The sequence below is a fragment of the Sphaeramia orbicularis genome, chromosome 16 (genome assembly GCF_902148855.1).
Source record: "Sphaeramia orbicularis chromosome 16, fSphaOr1.1, whole genome shotgun sequence".
In the NCBI taxonomy this organism is placed as follows: Eukaryota; Metazoa; Chordata; class Actinopteri; order Kurtiformes; family Apogonidae; genus Sphaeramia; species Sphaeramia orbicularis.
Genome location: NC_043972.1, coordinates 56,341,021 through 56,356,938, shown reverse-complemented (window position 1 = coordinate 56,356,938; position 15,918 = coordinate 56,341,021). Strand labels below are relative to the sequence as shown.

At 38.9% G+C, this 15,918-nt stretch overlaps 2 protein-coding genes and 1 pseudogene across 2 annotated transcripts in view; 1 reads left to right on the top strand and 2 right to left on the bottom strand.

Annotated features, from left to right (window-relative positions):
* LOC115436284 (zinc finger protein 345-like) overlaps positions 1 to 15,918 on the bottom strand; it is a 589,760-nt gene that overhangs the window by 247,417 nt on the left and 326,425 nt on the right. The window contains exon 2 of the mRNA XM_030159095.1: positions 7,167 to 7,172. The gene's annotated coding sequence lies outside the window, so the exon portion shown is untranslated. The remainder of the gene's footprint in view (positions 1 to 7,166; positions 7,173 to 15,918) is intronic.
* Positions 1 to 15,918, bottom strand: part of LOC115435837 (zinc finger protein 420-like) — a 363,895-nt pseudogene that overhangs the window by 216,635 nt on the left and 131,342 nt on the right.
* LOC115435836 (uncharacterized) overlaps positions 1 to 15,918 on the top strand; it is a 1,131,008-nt gene that overhangs the window by 1,090,034 nt on the left and 25,056 nt on the right. Inside the window, exons 6-7 of the mRNA XM_030158449.1 lie at positions 1,180 to 2,804; positions 3,069 to 3,079. Coding sequence (XP_030014309.1) covers positions 1,180 to 2,804; positions 3,069 to 3,079 — 1,636 coding nt within the window. The remainder of the gene's footprint in view (positions 1 to 1,179; positions 2,805 to 3,068; positions 3,080 to 15,918) is intronic.

The window sequence follows — 15,918 nt, the reverse complement described above, 5'->3', positions numbered from 1 at the left end:
TACATCTGTTCAGACCCAGTAGAATTCCATGAATATTCAGATTCTGTCCTGGTAACATTCAAACCCCTCAGAGCATCAGTTTACAGACCAGTTAAATCTGTGAAGGCAGTCATCATCTGGGTTTTTGTAAGTCATTCATCTAAGATTAACTCAACGCAGAGTTTAGTCAAACTAAAAAAAAACAAAACAGTAAATTCAAACTGAGGATGAAGCAGAACTGAATTACATAAACATTAAGCTCTATTATTATTATTATTATTATTATTATTATTATTATTATTATTATTATTATTATTATTATTATTATTATATCCTGTGGATCTAAAATCAAAGTGAAGCAGCTGTCAGTCTGTTTGAAAGGTTCAACTACAGTCAAAGAAAGAACAGACTCTGAAAACATACACAGATGAACACACCAAGTGGAAGGCTGGCACTTTCACCACAGTCTTCTAGTCCAAGCAGGTCCTCATTCAGGCCCTGGAAACTTCCAGTAGATCAGCTGTTATTCTTTCACTGTGGTATTTGACAGTTTTTGCAGTTGTCATTTCCAGCTCCAGAACAGTTGAGAATAACTGAGTCATTCCTATTAAATAAAGATGACTTTATCATTGAACTACCTAGTGGTATTTCACTAAATTGACATGAACGAACCTGATGGATGACGACCATGTGTAGAGTTTGAGTCAGAGGAAAAACAGTGACTAAAGTCAAATGGATGAAACTGATGAAACTACTGCCTACATGACTCTGAATGTTTTTAGAGCTGTGTTTGTTGTAGATAAAAGGGTTTTAAGGACATTCCAAAGGGAACAAAGATGATATTCAGGATTAAAGACCAATGATGCTACAAAACTACAGAGAAGAAGAAGCATTGTTAATAATGTGGATTTAGTTTGTTTGAATAATCGTTTATTGAAGACAGTGAAGGGTTCTTCATGCACAGATACACATGATGAGCATATTTGAACAGTTCAACTCTAATGTCCTCCAGCTGAATGGCATGGATATGAGAGAAGACACATTAACGATAAACTCATCAAATGAGAGGAAATGAATGACTGTACCTGAATACACACAGAATCTGTAACATAATAATATGATACTAGAAGAAATGGGAAACATTCCCCTTCCATTTGTGTTTGGAACATCCTCTTAATTGTCTTCTTTGTCTTCACTCAGAGAGCATTGACCAGTGTCGGCGAAAACTGAAGATTAAGCTGAAGCAGAAGTTTGAGTGTGTGTTTGAGGGCATCGCTAAAGTAGGACACCGCAAAACCCTCCTGAACCAGATCTACACAGAGCTCTACATCACAGAGGGAGGGGCTACAGAGGTCAACCAGGACCATGAGGTCAGACAGATTGAAACAGCATCCAGGAACCCACACAGACCACCAACAACCATCACATGTGAAGACATCTTTAAAACACCACCTGACAGAGATCAGCCAATCAGAACAGTGCTGACAAAGGGTGTGGCCGGCATTGGGAAAACAGTCTCCACACAGAAGTTCAGTCTGGACTGGGCTGAAGACAAAGCCAACCAGGACATCCACTTCATATTTCCATTCACCTTCAGAGAGCTGAATGTGCTGAAACAGAAGAAGTTCAGCTTGGTGGAACTGGTTCATCACTTCTTCACTAAAACAAAAAAAACAGGAATCTGGATCTTTGAAGACCTCCAGGTGGTGTTCATCTTAGACGGTCTGGATGAGTGTCGACCTCCTCTGGACTTCAGCAACACTCAAATCCTGACTGATGTTACAGAGTCCACCACAGTGGATGTGCTGCTGATGAACCTCATCAGGGGGAACCTGCTTCCCTCTGCTCGCCTCTGGATAACCACACGACCTGCAGCAGCCAATCAGATCCCTGCTCACTGTGTTGACATGGTGACAGAGGTCAGAGGGTTCACTGACCCACAGAAGGAGGAGTACTTCAGGAAGAGGTTCACAGATGAAGAACAGACCAACACAATCATCTCCCACATCAAGACGTCACGAAGCGTCCACATCATGTGTCACATCCCAGTCTTCTGCTGGATCACTGCTACAGTTCTGGAGGACGTGTTGAAGACCACAGACAGAAGACAACTGCCCAAGACCCTGACTGAGATGTACATCCACTTCCTGGTGGTTCAGGCCAAACTGAAGAATGTCAAGTATGACCGAAGATCTGAGACCGATCCACCCTGGAGTCCAGAGACCAGGAAGATGATTGAGTCTCTGGGAAAACTGGCCTTTGAGCAGCTGAAGAAAGGAAACCTGATCTTCTATGAATCAGACCTGACAGAGTGTGGCATCGATATCAGCTCAGCCTCAGTGTACTCAGGAGTGTTCACAGAGGTCTTCAAAGAGGAGAGAGGACTGTACCAGGACAAGAGGTTCTGCTTCATCCATCTGAGTGTCCAGGAGTTTCTGGCTGCTCTTCATGTCCATCAGACCTTCATCAACACTGGAGTCAATCTGCTGTCAGAAGAACAAACATCTGTTTGGTCTAGACTACTGTGGGACACCTCTGTCCAGTTCTACCAGACCGCTGTGGACCAGGCCTTACAGAGTCCAAATGGACACCTGGACCTGTTCCTCCGCTTCCTCCTGGGTCTATCACTGCAGACCAATCAGAGTCTCCTACACAGTCTGGTGAAACCAACAGGAAGCAGCTTAAAGACTAACCAGAAAACTGTAAAGTACATCAAGAAGAAGATCAGTGAGAATGTGTCTGCAGAGAGAAGCATCAACCTGTTCCACTGTCTGAATGAACTAGAGGACGGATCTCTGGTGGATCAGATCCAACAGTACCTGAGATCAGGACGTCTGTCCACAGAACAACTGTCTCCTGCTCAGTGGTCAGCTCTGGCCTTCATCTTACTGTCATCAGAAGAAGACCTGGATGTGTTTGACCTGAAGGAATACTCTGGTTCAGAGGAGGTTCTTCTGAGGCTGCTGCTAGTGGTCAAAGCCTCCAACAAAGCTCTGTGAGAACAAACAGTTTGATGAAACATCTCAAATATGGATCTATCATTTCAACCAGATCAGTAACTTTATACTCATCCCTTTTGTCTTGTCCAGACTCAGTGGCTGTAACCTGTCAGAGAGAAGCTGTGAAGCTCTGTCCTCAGTTCTCAGATCCAAGTCCTGTAGTCTATTACTTCTGGATCTGAGCAACAATGACCTGAAGGATTCAGGAGTGAAGATACTGTCAGATGGACTGAAGAGTCCAGGATGCAGACTGGACACTCTCAGGTCAGGGTTCAACAAAGAACACAACACATCATTTCAGTGTTTGTCTCCAGTTGTTGGATGGATTGAACTTGTCAGTGGTTGTTTGTGTTGAACTCCAGACCAGTTCTACTGATCTTCAACTGTGTTCAGAGTCTGTAACTCATAGACTTTACACACTGAAGTCATGTTGGTGAAGTCCCATGCATTCACAGACTCTGTTCAATGACTCCAACTCCACTGATCTCCATTCTCAGTTGATGGATGTGATGTTTTGTGTTGCAGATTGTCAGGATGTCTGATCACAGAGGAAGGATGTTCTTCTCTGGTCTCAGCCCTAAAGTCCAATCCGTCCCATCTCAGACTGCTAGACCTGAGCTACAACCATCCAGGAGACTCAGGACAGGAGCTGTCTGCTCTAGTGGAGGATCCACACTGGAGACTGGACACTGTCAGGTATGGACTGAGCTGATGCATCCACAGATAATGGCAGATAGAACAGGTAGAGCTGACAGGAACCATCTGTCAGAGCTGGGATCCATCCTGTATGAAGGTCCAGCCCATGTTCAAAGACCAACAGACTCAGTCAGTGATTCAGAAGGAACCATTTAGTGGATGTGAACAGAAAAGCTTCAGTGGATCACAGTGATGGAATGTCCATGTTTCCAGCTGCTCTGACCCTCCTCCTCCTTTCAGGTTAGATCCTGCTGGAGTCCGATGGTTGACACCAGGTCCATGCAGACGTAAGTGTGATTTCATTAGATTGATTAAAACCAACCTGAACCCAAACCGGGACCTGGTTCCACATTCTAAACATCTAAAGTGTTCATGAAGACAGTCAGTTTAGTGGAAGGATGAGCTGATAGCTGATTGGTCAGGACTGGTACCACATGGACCCACATACTCTGAGCAGTGAGTCCTCAGGTCCAGTTCCCAGACTGTTTAGTGCATATCAGAGCTCTAGTGTCTTTATGCACATTTACAGTCTGTACTGTCACTGTGTGACAAAGAATACAAATACAACCAAGAAGATCCAAAAACCAGTAGAGTTCATCAGGATGAGAAGTTTGTCTGAGGAACAAACTCAGATGAAACCACCAAAACACTTTTACAAACTATTATTGTCCATCAGATAAAGAATCTGATTCAATGAACAAAAGTACTGAGTTTAGATCCAATTAGTAAACAGTCAGTCACTGTGGAGAAGATTGGAATCTACAAATCCAGCATTAGATTCATTAGCACCAACGAAACATCAACCTGAACAAACAGAAAAAAACACTAAGTCGAGAAGAACTGAGAAATGACTGATGGGATTGGATTGTGTTTTTAGGTTTGAATCAGTTTGGATCCAAATTGAAACATACTTTTAACATTTGAATGGTAAGGATCAATATATGATCATAAAGGTGAACTGGTTCTAAAGATTAGATCTCAGTCAGGGAATCAGAGGTGATCTGTTTCACACTTTTATTCTCTTTTGGTTAAAATGTGCTCAGAAATAACAGATCCATTTATAAAACACTGGATTTATCTGTTATTGATCAGTATTGATCAGAGTCAGACTCACGCATGATCCTTCCATCAGTAACAGTTGAATTGAACCCAGTGATATGATCAGACTGTCAGTCAATCAGCTGATCACTGATCAATAACTGCAGCTGGATTGTGTTTTCTTCTGTCCATCAGATTTCTGTGAACTCACCCTGGATCCAAACACAGCGTACAGAAATCTCAAACTGTCTGAAAACAACAAGAAGGTGGAATATGTGGAGGAGGTTCAGTCATATCTTGATCATCAGGACAGATTTGAGGATTTGCCTCAGCTGATGTGTTCAACTGGTCTGACTGGTCGCTGTTACTGGGAGGTCCAGTGGAGTGGAAAGGTTGAAATATCAGTGACTTACAGAGGAATCGGAAGGAAAAAGCACAGTGATGACTGTGTGTTTGGAGGAAATGATCAGTCATGGAGTCTGGAGTGTAATAGAGGTGGATACGGGGTCTGGCATAAATGCAAATACACATCCCTCCCTCAGTCCTCCTCCTCCTCCTCCTCCTCCTCCTCCTCCTCCTCCTCTGGTACAGTATCAGTGTATGTGGACTGTCCTGCTGGATCTGTGTCCTTCTACAGAGTCTCCTCTGACAAACTGATCCACCTCCACACCTTCAAAACCAGATTCACTGAACCACTGTTTGGAGGATTTATGCTGTGGGAAACAGGATCCACAGTGCGTTTGTGTGCTGTGTAGTTATATTGTGTGGTTGTGTTGTGTGTTTGTGTACATGTGTGCTGTACATGTATTAAATCCATCTGGTCTTGATGGTGGATTTGTTCATCTGTTCTAGTCTACAGGGGTTGGACAAAATAATGGAAACACCTAACATTGTGGCATCATAGAAGGTGTTTCCATTATTTTGTCCAACCCCTGTACATGTGCGTCTGATTCCAGTGGTTCCAAAGCCCATCCCTTGGTGAATCCATGGGTGTAGATCACACACCACAAACACAACTAGATGAAAACCACAGAACACACAATCACTGTAGTGTCTGATTTCACGGTTTAGCTCTGATTTTGTTCACATTCCAGTCGACCAATTCAATCAGAGTTCTTCTTCAACTCCACTAAAACAGTGTCAGACACACAATAGTGTTGACCATCAGTGAAAGGACACTGGGACATTTGGACTCTTTTCACTGTGGTCCATTTTTTGTCCTCACTCAGTCTGGACTTCCTCAGAACTCCCATCAGTCCTTTCACCACAAACATTCATTCCAGTCACTGAACAGATGCTCCTTGGATCTGATTGGATTAAACCCTCTGTGTTTCTACATGTCTAGACTTGGACTGGATTGGACTTTTCCTGTTGTGTCCACCTGCTCAAAACTTCTGTTCTCCTGTCACATTCATGTTCTTGTGTTTGGTCCCTGACAAATAAATCCCCTCCTGAACTAAAGCCATGTTTGGATTCAGTGGGACTGACTGTGATTGAAGGGATCAGTGTGTCTGATGGTCGTCACCATTAAACGGACACAAAGTGGAAAGTGGAAAGTCACAGACAGAAGAACCTGCCTGAGAACGGTCCTGGTTCAGTGTTCTTCAGGATCCCAGTGGTCCAGTGGTGGTTGTCTGTCCATCCATGGGTCCTGTACAAACACAAACACCTCACTCAGCAGACGTTCAACAGAGACAACTCAACAACATGTTCACAAACACACAATCCACACCCACAGCTCAGGTTGGCGTCTACAGCACAACTCACAGCAGCTGTTCAAACCACTGCATGTTGTTCTGTTGGTCCACAAAGGGGAATGTGAGCCTTACTGCCACCACCTGGTCTGGAGTGGGAACTACAACTGTACCACCAAACTGACCAAACAACTCATTCATGTCATTATTCAATTATTTTATCTGTGGAAACAAAAGTAATTTAACCCTCAGCTTCACCATTTAGAAATATGTCTGTGAAAGAATCTGATCTATAAAGTATGAAAATAAATATATGACCCATAAACATGTGTAAAGGCTGATCAGTGTTTACATGCAGGATTTTTACCACAATGTGGAACTGTTGAACTACACAAACTGATGATACATTGGATTGTTTCACTTTAGTCCTTGTTGTAATTACGTTTTTTATTTTAAGTCACTTTGAGGAACAGATTTGTTCTTCCAGGTCCAAATGGTTTCTATGGTTACGTCAGTATATGGAACGAAGTAATATTAAACAGGAATCACAATCATCTGATCCAAAGATGGCGACAGCAAAAGGTCATTTTATCAACAACATTAATAAAAACATTAATAAACTGCATTGAACAACAAAAAAACCACAACAGCAGCAATTTATTATGAGGTTCAACATGGAGTGCAGTACATAAAATGGACACAAGGGGGCTCACTGGACCCTGACAGTGGTCTACTACACCTGTCATGATTGCATTGAAACGTAAAACTATTGCGTTATAACGCAATACTTTTGCGTTATATCGCAATAGTTTTTGCGTTGCGTTGCGTTTGCGTTTGCGTTGCGTTTTTGCTGGTGTATGAGTGTATGTGTGTGCGTGTGAATGGGTGAATGGGTGAATGTGAGGAATTGTTAAGTGCTTTGGGCAAGGTGTAGAAAATGCGCTATATAAGTTCAGTCCATTTACCATTTACATTTTAGAGAAAATAGTTGAAGTTCTACTGTCCTGACACTAAGTTAAACTGAGTTTATTTATTAAATTGTTGATTGATTTTATTTCCATGTGTTTTCTACAGATTGATGTTGCACAGGATCTGTATTCATATACATTATGTTTGACTTATTGTAATTATTCTTCTTCATTAAGCAAATCTTCATTTATTCATATTTTAACCCGATAATATCACAGAGCTGCTTTAAATGTGTAAAAATGTTTGGGTTTCAATACCTAACTGACTCATAATAAGTCTATAATAATGAGTCTATAATAATAAGTCTATATTCATGAGTCTATAATAATAAGTCAATAATAATAAGTCTATATTAATGAGTCTATAATAATAAGTCTATAATATTGAGTCTATAATAATAAGTCTATATTCATGAGTCTATAATAATAAGTCAATAATAATAAGTCTATATTAATGAGTCTATAATAATAAGTCTATAATAATGAGTCTATATTAATGAGTCTGTAATAATGAGTCTATAATAATGAGTCTGTAATAATGAGTCTATAATAATGAGTCTATATTAATGAGTCTGTAATAATGAGTCTATAATAATGAGTCTGTAATAATGAGTCTATAATAATGAGTCTATATTAATGAGTCTATAATAATGAGTCTATATTAATGAGTCTGTAATAATGAGTCTGTAATAATGAGTCTATAATAATAAGTCTATAATAATGAGTCTATATTAATGAGTCTATAATAATGAGTCTATATTAATGAGTCTGTAATAATGAGTCTATATTAATGAGTCTGTAATAATGAGTCTATATTAATGAGTCTATAATAATGAGTCTATATTAATAAGTCTATATTAATGAGCCTATATTAATGAGTCTATAATAATAAGTCTATAATAATGAGTTTATATTAATGAGTCTGTAATAATGAGTCTGTAATAATGAGTCTATAATAATAAGTCTATATTAATGAGTCTATATTAATGAGTCTATAATAATGAGTCTATATTAATGAGTCTGTAATAATGAGTCTATATTAATGAGTCTGTAATAATGAGTCTATAATAATAAGTCTATATTAATGAGTCTATATTAATGAGTCTATAATAATGAGTCTATAATAATAAGTCTATATTAATGAGTCTATAATAATGAGTCTGTAATAATGAGTCTATATTAATGAGTCTATAATAATGAGTCTATATTAATGAGTCTATAATAATGAGTCTATATTAATGAGTCTGTAATAATGAGTCTATATTAATGAGTCTATAATAATGAGTCTATAATAATGAGTCTATAATAATAAGTCTATGATAATGAGTCTATATTAATGAGTCTATAATAAAGAGTCTAAATTAATGAGTCTATAATAATGAGTCTATAATAATGAGTCTATAATAATGAGTCTATATTAATGAGTCTATAATAATGAGTCTATAATAATGAGTCTATAATAATGAGTCTGTAATAATGAGTCTATATTAATGAGTCTATAATAATGAGTCTATAATAATGAGTCTATATTAATCAGTCTATAATAATGAGTCTATAATAATGAGTCTATAATTATAAGTCTATATTAATGAGTCTATAATAATGAGTCTATAATAATGAGTCTGTAATAATGAGTCTATATTAATGAGTCTATAATAATGAGTCTATAATAATGAGTCTATATTAATCAGTCTATAATAATGAGTCTATATTAATGAGTCTGTAATAATGAGTCTATATTAATGAGTCTATAATAATGAGTCTATATTAATGAGTCTATAATAATGACTCTATAATAATGAGTCTATATTAATAAGTCTATGATAATGAGTCTATATTAATGAGTCTATAATAATGAGTCTATAATAATGAGTCTATATTAATAAGTCTATAATATTGAGTCTATAATAATAAGTCTTTATTAATGAGTCTATAATAATGAGTCTGTAATCATGAGTCTATATTAATGAGTCTGTAATAATGAGTCTATAATAATGGGTCTATAATAATAAATCTATAATAATAAATCTATAATAATGAGTCTATATTAATGAGTCTGTAATAATGAGTCTATAATAATAAATCTATATTAATGAGTCTCTGATGATAAGTCCATATTAATGAGTCTATAATAATGAGTCTATAATATTGTGTTTATGAAAATGAGTCTATATTAATGACTCATATTAATGAGTCTGTAATAATGAGTCTATAATAATGAATCTAAATTAATGAGTCCATATTAATGGGTCTATAATAATAAATCTATAATAATGAGTCTATAAAAATGAGTCTATAATAATGAGTCTATATTAATGGGTCTATAATAATAAATCTATAACAATGAGTCTATAATGAGTCTATAGTAATGAGTCTATAATAATGAGTTTATCATAATGAGTCTATATTAATGAGTCTATAATATTCCATCCATCCATTATCTTCCACTTTATCCGGGGCCGGGTCGCGGGGGTAACAGTCTAAGCAGGGACACCCAGACTTCCCTCTCCCTAGACACCTCCTCCAGCTCTTCCGGGGGGACCCCGAGGTGTTCCCAGGCCAGCCGAGAGACATAGTCTCTCCAACGTATCCTGGGTCTTCCCCGAGATCTCCTCCCGGTGGAACATGCCTGGAACACCTGCCCAGGGAGGCGTCCAGGAGGCATCCGAAACAGATGCCCGAGCCACCTCAGCTGGCGCCTCTCGACGCGGAGGAGCAGCGGCTCTACTCCAAGTTCCTCCCTGGTGACTGAGCTCCTCACCCTATCCCTAAGGGTGCGCCCAGCCACCCTCCGGTGGACTCACCACCCACCAAGGGAATCGTAGGGGCCAGGTGCATTGTGGATTGGGTGGCAGTCGACGGCAGGGAGCCCGACAACCCGATCCCCGGACGCAGAGTCTAGCTCTTGGGACATGGAATGTCACTTTGCTGGGAGGGAAGGAGCCAGAGCTTGTGAGGGAGGTTGAGAGATACCGTCTAGATATAGTCGGCTCACCTCCACACACAGCTTGGGCTCTGGAACCCAACCCCTTGAAAGAGGCTGGACTCTCCACTTCTCTGGCGTTGCCCGCGGTGAGAGGTGGCGTGGGCTTGCTCATAGCCCCTCAGCTCAGCTGCCATGTGTTGGAGTTCACCCCGGTGAATGAGAGGGTCGCGTCCCTACGCCTTCAGGTTGGGGACAGGTGCCTCACTGTTGTCTCGGCCTACGGGCCGAACAGCAGTGCAGAGTACCTGGCCTTCTTGGAGTCCCTGGAAGGGGTGCTGGATGGTGCTCCGACTGGGGACTCCATTGTTCTCCTGGGTGACTTCAATGCCCACGTGGGCAACGACAGTGAGACCTGGAGGGGGGTGATGGGGAGGAACGGCCTCCCTGATCTGAACCCGAGTGGTGTTTTGTTATTGGACTTCTGTGCTAGTCACAGTTTGTCCATAACAAACACCATGTTTGAACACAGGGATGTCCATAAGTGCACTTGGCACCAGGACACCCTAGGCCGGAGGTCGGTGATCGACTTCACTGTCGTATCATCAGACCTCCAACCGTCTATTTTGGACAGTCGGGTGAAGAGAGGGGCAGAGCTGTCAACTGATCACCAACTGGTGGTGAGTTGGATCCGCTGGCGAAGGAGGAAATCGGACCGACTCAGCAGGCCCAAACGTGTTGTGAGGGTCTGTTGGGAACGTCTGGCAGAGCCCGATGTCAGTGCGGTCTTCAACTCCCACCTCCAGGAGAGCTTCTCCCAGATCCCGGGGGAGGCTGGGGACATTGAGTCCGAGTGGACCATGTTCTCCACCTCCATTGTCGAAGCAGCTGCTTAGAGCTGTGGCTGCAGGGTCTCCGGTGCCTGTCGTGGTGGCAATCCCCGAACCCGGTGGTGGACCCCGGAGGTAAGGGATGCTGTCAAGCTGAAGAAGGAGTCTTATCGGACCTTGTTAGCTCATGGGACTCCCGAGGCAGCTGATGGGTACTGGAAGGCCAAGCGCGCCGCAGCCCGAGTGGTTGTGGAGGCAAAAACTCGGGTGTGGGTGGAGTTTGGGGAGGCCATGGAGGAGGACTATCGGTCGGCCTCAAGGAAATTCTGGCAAACCATCCGGCGCCTCAGGAGAGGAAAGCAGTGTGCCACCAACACTGTTTACAGTGGAAGTGGGGAGTTGCTGACCTCGACTGGGGATGTTGTTGGACGGTGGAAGGAATACTTCGAGGTTCTCCTCAATCCCACTGCTACGTCTTCCATTGGAGGAAGCAGAGGCTGAGGTCTCAGAGGTGGACTCATCCATCACCCAAGCTGAAGTCACCGAGGTGGTTGGCAAGCTCCTCGGTGGCAGGGCACCGGGGGTGGATGAGATTTGCCCTGAGTACCTTAAGTCTCTGGATGTGCAGGGACTGTCTTGGCTGACACGTCTCTGTAACATCGCATGGCAGTCGGGGACAGTACCCCTGGATTGGCAGACCGGGGTGGTGGTCCCCCTTTTTAAGAAGGGGGACCGGAGGATGTGCTCCAACTATAGGGGGATCACACTCCTCAGCCTCCCGGGGACAGTCTATTCCAAGGTACTGGAGAGGAGGATCCGACCGATAGTCGAACCTCGGATCCAGGAGGAACAATGCGGTTTTCGTCCCAGTCTATAATAATGAGTCTATAATATTGAGTCTATAATAATAAGTCTATATGAATGAGTCTATAAGAATGAGTCTATAATAAGTCTATATTAATGAGTCTAAAATAATGAGTCTATAATAAGTCTATATGAATGAGTCTATAATAATGAGTCTATAATATTGAGTCTGTAATAATGAGTCTATATTAATGAGTCTATATTAATGAGTCTGTAATAATAAGTCTATATTAAAGCTATACCTACCGATGTGGCATTTCTCACAGCACTTAGTAAAAGTTTGAACATGAACAACCCGCCTCCCTCCAAAGCCCCGCCCCCTTCCCTCTGCCTGAGCACTGAGGCTCCTCCTCCTTTCTCCTGATGCGTGATGGAAACGGAGGAGGAAGCAGAGGTGGAGGTCCGTTCCTTTTTGGCGTGTCCGCGGACCCCTCCCTCAGTAATCAGATGCATCATCCACCTGCCGTGGGCCCGCGGCTCCTGTTCCATCAGTAGACCTGGTCTGTGCAGTACTGGGTCAGGGTCTTCACTGCAGTGCACAGGGGATGGGCGCCCGCACTGTGAACGCGCGGCCTCCGCGAATTTTCCGTCGACATTTGAGGTTTCATAGTCCATACAATTATCATCCTACATCATCTTACATGTGTGACACCATGTACATGTACCTGTATGAGTCCCACCGTCAGAAAAGCTGAACTTTATGCAGACCTGTTCAGTCCAGTACAGCTGACTTCCGGACTTTTATCTCCATCCTTCATTCATCAGACTCCCGTTTCTTCCCCTCAGTTGTCGTTTCTGTTCATAAATCCGTTTTTTCCCTTCCACATGTGCATGTCAGTTCTATCCAAACACATCCTAGACAGTAGACTGTGGTCAGTGACAGGAGAAGCAGCGCGAGTGAAGCATCAGATTCAGAGGGACATAAATCAGATGTGAGACGGCGATAACGGATCAGATGCTGGACGGCCGTAATGGATGATTGACAGGAGGCTCAGTCAGGTTCGGCCAATTATTTTATTCGGACTGACTAAAATGATTGGTCAGACTTTTATCAGAAATATATGAGAATTAAAAATTTTTGAGTTTCAATGCCTGGCAGATTTCTTTTACATTTTAGTTTGTCACACACTTATTAGGAGCATTTTAAGATGACAAAAGAAAAGTGTAAAAATGCCACATCATACGGTATAGCTTTAATGAGTCTATAATAATGAGTCTTTAATAACAAGTCTATAATAATAAGTCTATATTAATGAGTCTATAATAATAAATCTATATTAATGAGTTTATATTAATGGGTCTCTAATAATCAATCTATAATAATGAGTCTATATTAATGAGTCTGTAATAATGAGTCTATAATAATAAATCTATAATAATGAGTCTATAATAATGAGCCTATAATAATAAGTCTGTAGTAATGAGTCTATAATAATGAGTCTATAATAATAAGTCTATATTAATGAGTCTATAATAATGTGTCTACAATAATGAGTCTATAATAATGAGTCTATAATAATAAGTCTATATTAATGAGTCTATATTAATCAGTCTATAATAATGAGTCTATAATAATAAGTCTATATTAACGAGTCTATAATAATGAGTATATAATAATAAGTCTATAATAATAAGTCTATATTAATGAGTCTATAATAATAAGTCTATAATAATGAGTCTATATTAATGAGTCTGTAAAAATGAGTCTATAATAATAAGTCTATAATAATGAGTCTATAATATTGAGTTTATAATAATGAGTCTATAATATTAAGCCTTTATTAATGAGTCTATAATAATGAGTCTATATTAATGAGTCTAGAATAATGAGTGTATAATAATAAATCTATATTAACGAGTCTATAATAATAAGTCCATATTAATGAGTCTATAATAATGAGTCTATAATAATGAGTCTTTAATAATGAGTGTATAATAATAAATCTATATTAACGAGTCTATAATAATAAATCTATATTAATGAGTCTATATTAATGGGTCTATAATAATAAATCTATAATAATGAGTCTATAATAATGAGCCTATAATAATGAGTCTATATTAATAAGTCTGTAGTAATGAGTCTATAATAATAAGCCTTTATTAGTGAGTCTATATTAATGAGTCTAGAATAATGAGTCTATATTAATGAGTCTAGAATAATGAGTGTATAATAATAAATCTATATTAACGAGTCTATAATAATAAGTCCATATTAATGAGTCTATAATAATGAGTCTATAATAATGAGTCTATATTAATAAGTCTTTAATAATGAGTGTAAAATAATAAATCTATATTAACGAGTCTATAATAATAAGTCCATATTAATGAGTCTATAATAATGAGTCTATAAAAATGAGTCTATAATAATGAGTCTATAACAGTGGTTCTTAACCTTGTTGGAGGTACTGAACCCCACCAGTTTCATATGCGCATTCACCGAACCCTTCTTTATTAAAAAATAAACTCTGATTTTTTTCAAATTCAAGACACAGGTATATGTTTTACTGGTGCACAAAATGAACCGTGCATTAACATCACTGTGTTCAAAGAACAAAACCAATACAGTGCATGAACTCACAACAAATTACATACCTTTTCACAAAGACATGACCTTTTTTAATACCACCACAGTGAAATGGTTTTAATTTTTAATCTAATGTATTCCAATAATGAACTTATTGTATTTATGCTATTCATCATTTTTAACATTTTAACACACACCCATCACCTAATTTCCATCAGGCTACAATAATAATAAATATTTACTGCAAATCAGTGTGACTTCTGCTGTTGTCGAGTGTGTGTCTTGACCTCCGCCGAACCCCTGAGACTGACTCATCGAACCCAGGTTAAGAACCACTGGTCTATAATAATGAGTCTATATTAATGAGTCTATAATAATAAGTCTATAATAATGAGTCTATATTAATGAGTGTATGATAATAAATCTATATTAATGAGTCTATAATAATAAGTCCATATTAATAATGAGTCTATAATAATGAGTCTATAATAATAATAAGTCTTTAATAATAAGTCTATAATAATGAGTCTATAATAATAAGTCCATATTAATGAGTCTATAATAATGAGTCTATAATATTGAGTCTATAATAATAATAAGTCTTTAATAATAAGTCTATAAGAATGAGTCTATAATAATAAGTCTATAATAATGAGTCTATATTAATGAGTGTATGATAATAAATCTATATTAATGAGTCTATAATAATAAGTCCATATTAATGAGTCTATAATATTGAGTCTATAATAATAATAAGTCTTTAATAACAAGTCTATAATAATGAGTCTTTAATAATAAGTCTATAATAATGAGTCAATAATAATGAGTCTATATTAATGAGTCTATAATAATAAATGTTTATTAATGATTCTATATTAATGGGTCTATAATAATAAATCTATAATAATGAGTCTATAATAATGAGTCTATAATAATAATAATAATAATTGTTGTGTGTTGTGTCAGTTTCTTCACATCCATTCTTTCAGTCTCTGATCAGGACAGTGTTCAGGTTTTTTTTCTCTCCTGTAACAGTCCAAATCTGAACCAAAGTGTTTGTTGTAAACAGTTCAGTGTTTAACACCTGTTTTCTGATCAAACTATGACTTAGTTTGATGTTAATTCTTGACTAAATGTCTTGGTTCAATACTTTGTAGTGACTCTGAATAAATGCTTGATCGTATCACAGCCTTTTTCAAAACAGTTTGATGCACTTTTGTGTCTGTACATTGGATTTCCTCTATTTAGTTCAGATTTAATCCGGTTCCACAGCATGCTTGTGGTGAGTCAGTCTCATAAACTCCTCCCTGAACTAGGCTTCTTCTCCTTTTTTCTTCTTCTTTTTTTTTTTTGTTTCCTCGTCCATTGTCTTTTGTCCAGGTCTCTGCATCTGAAGG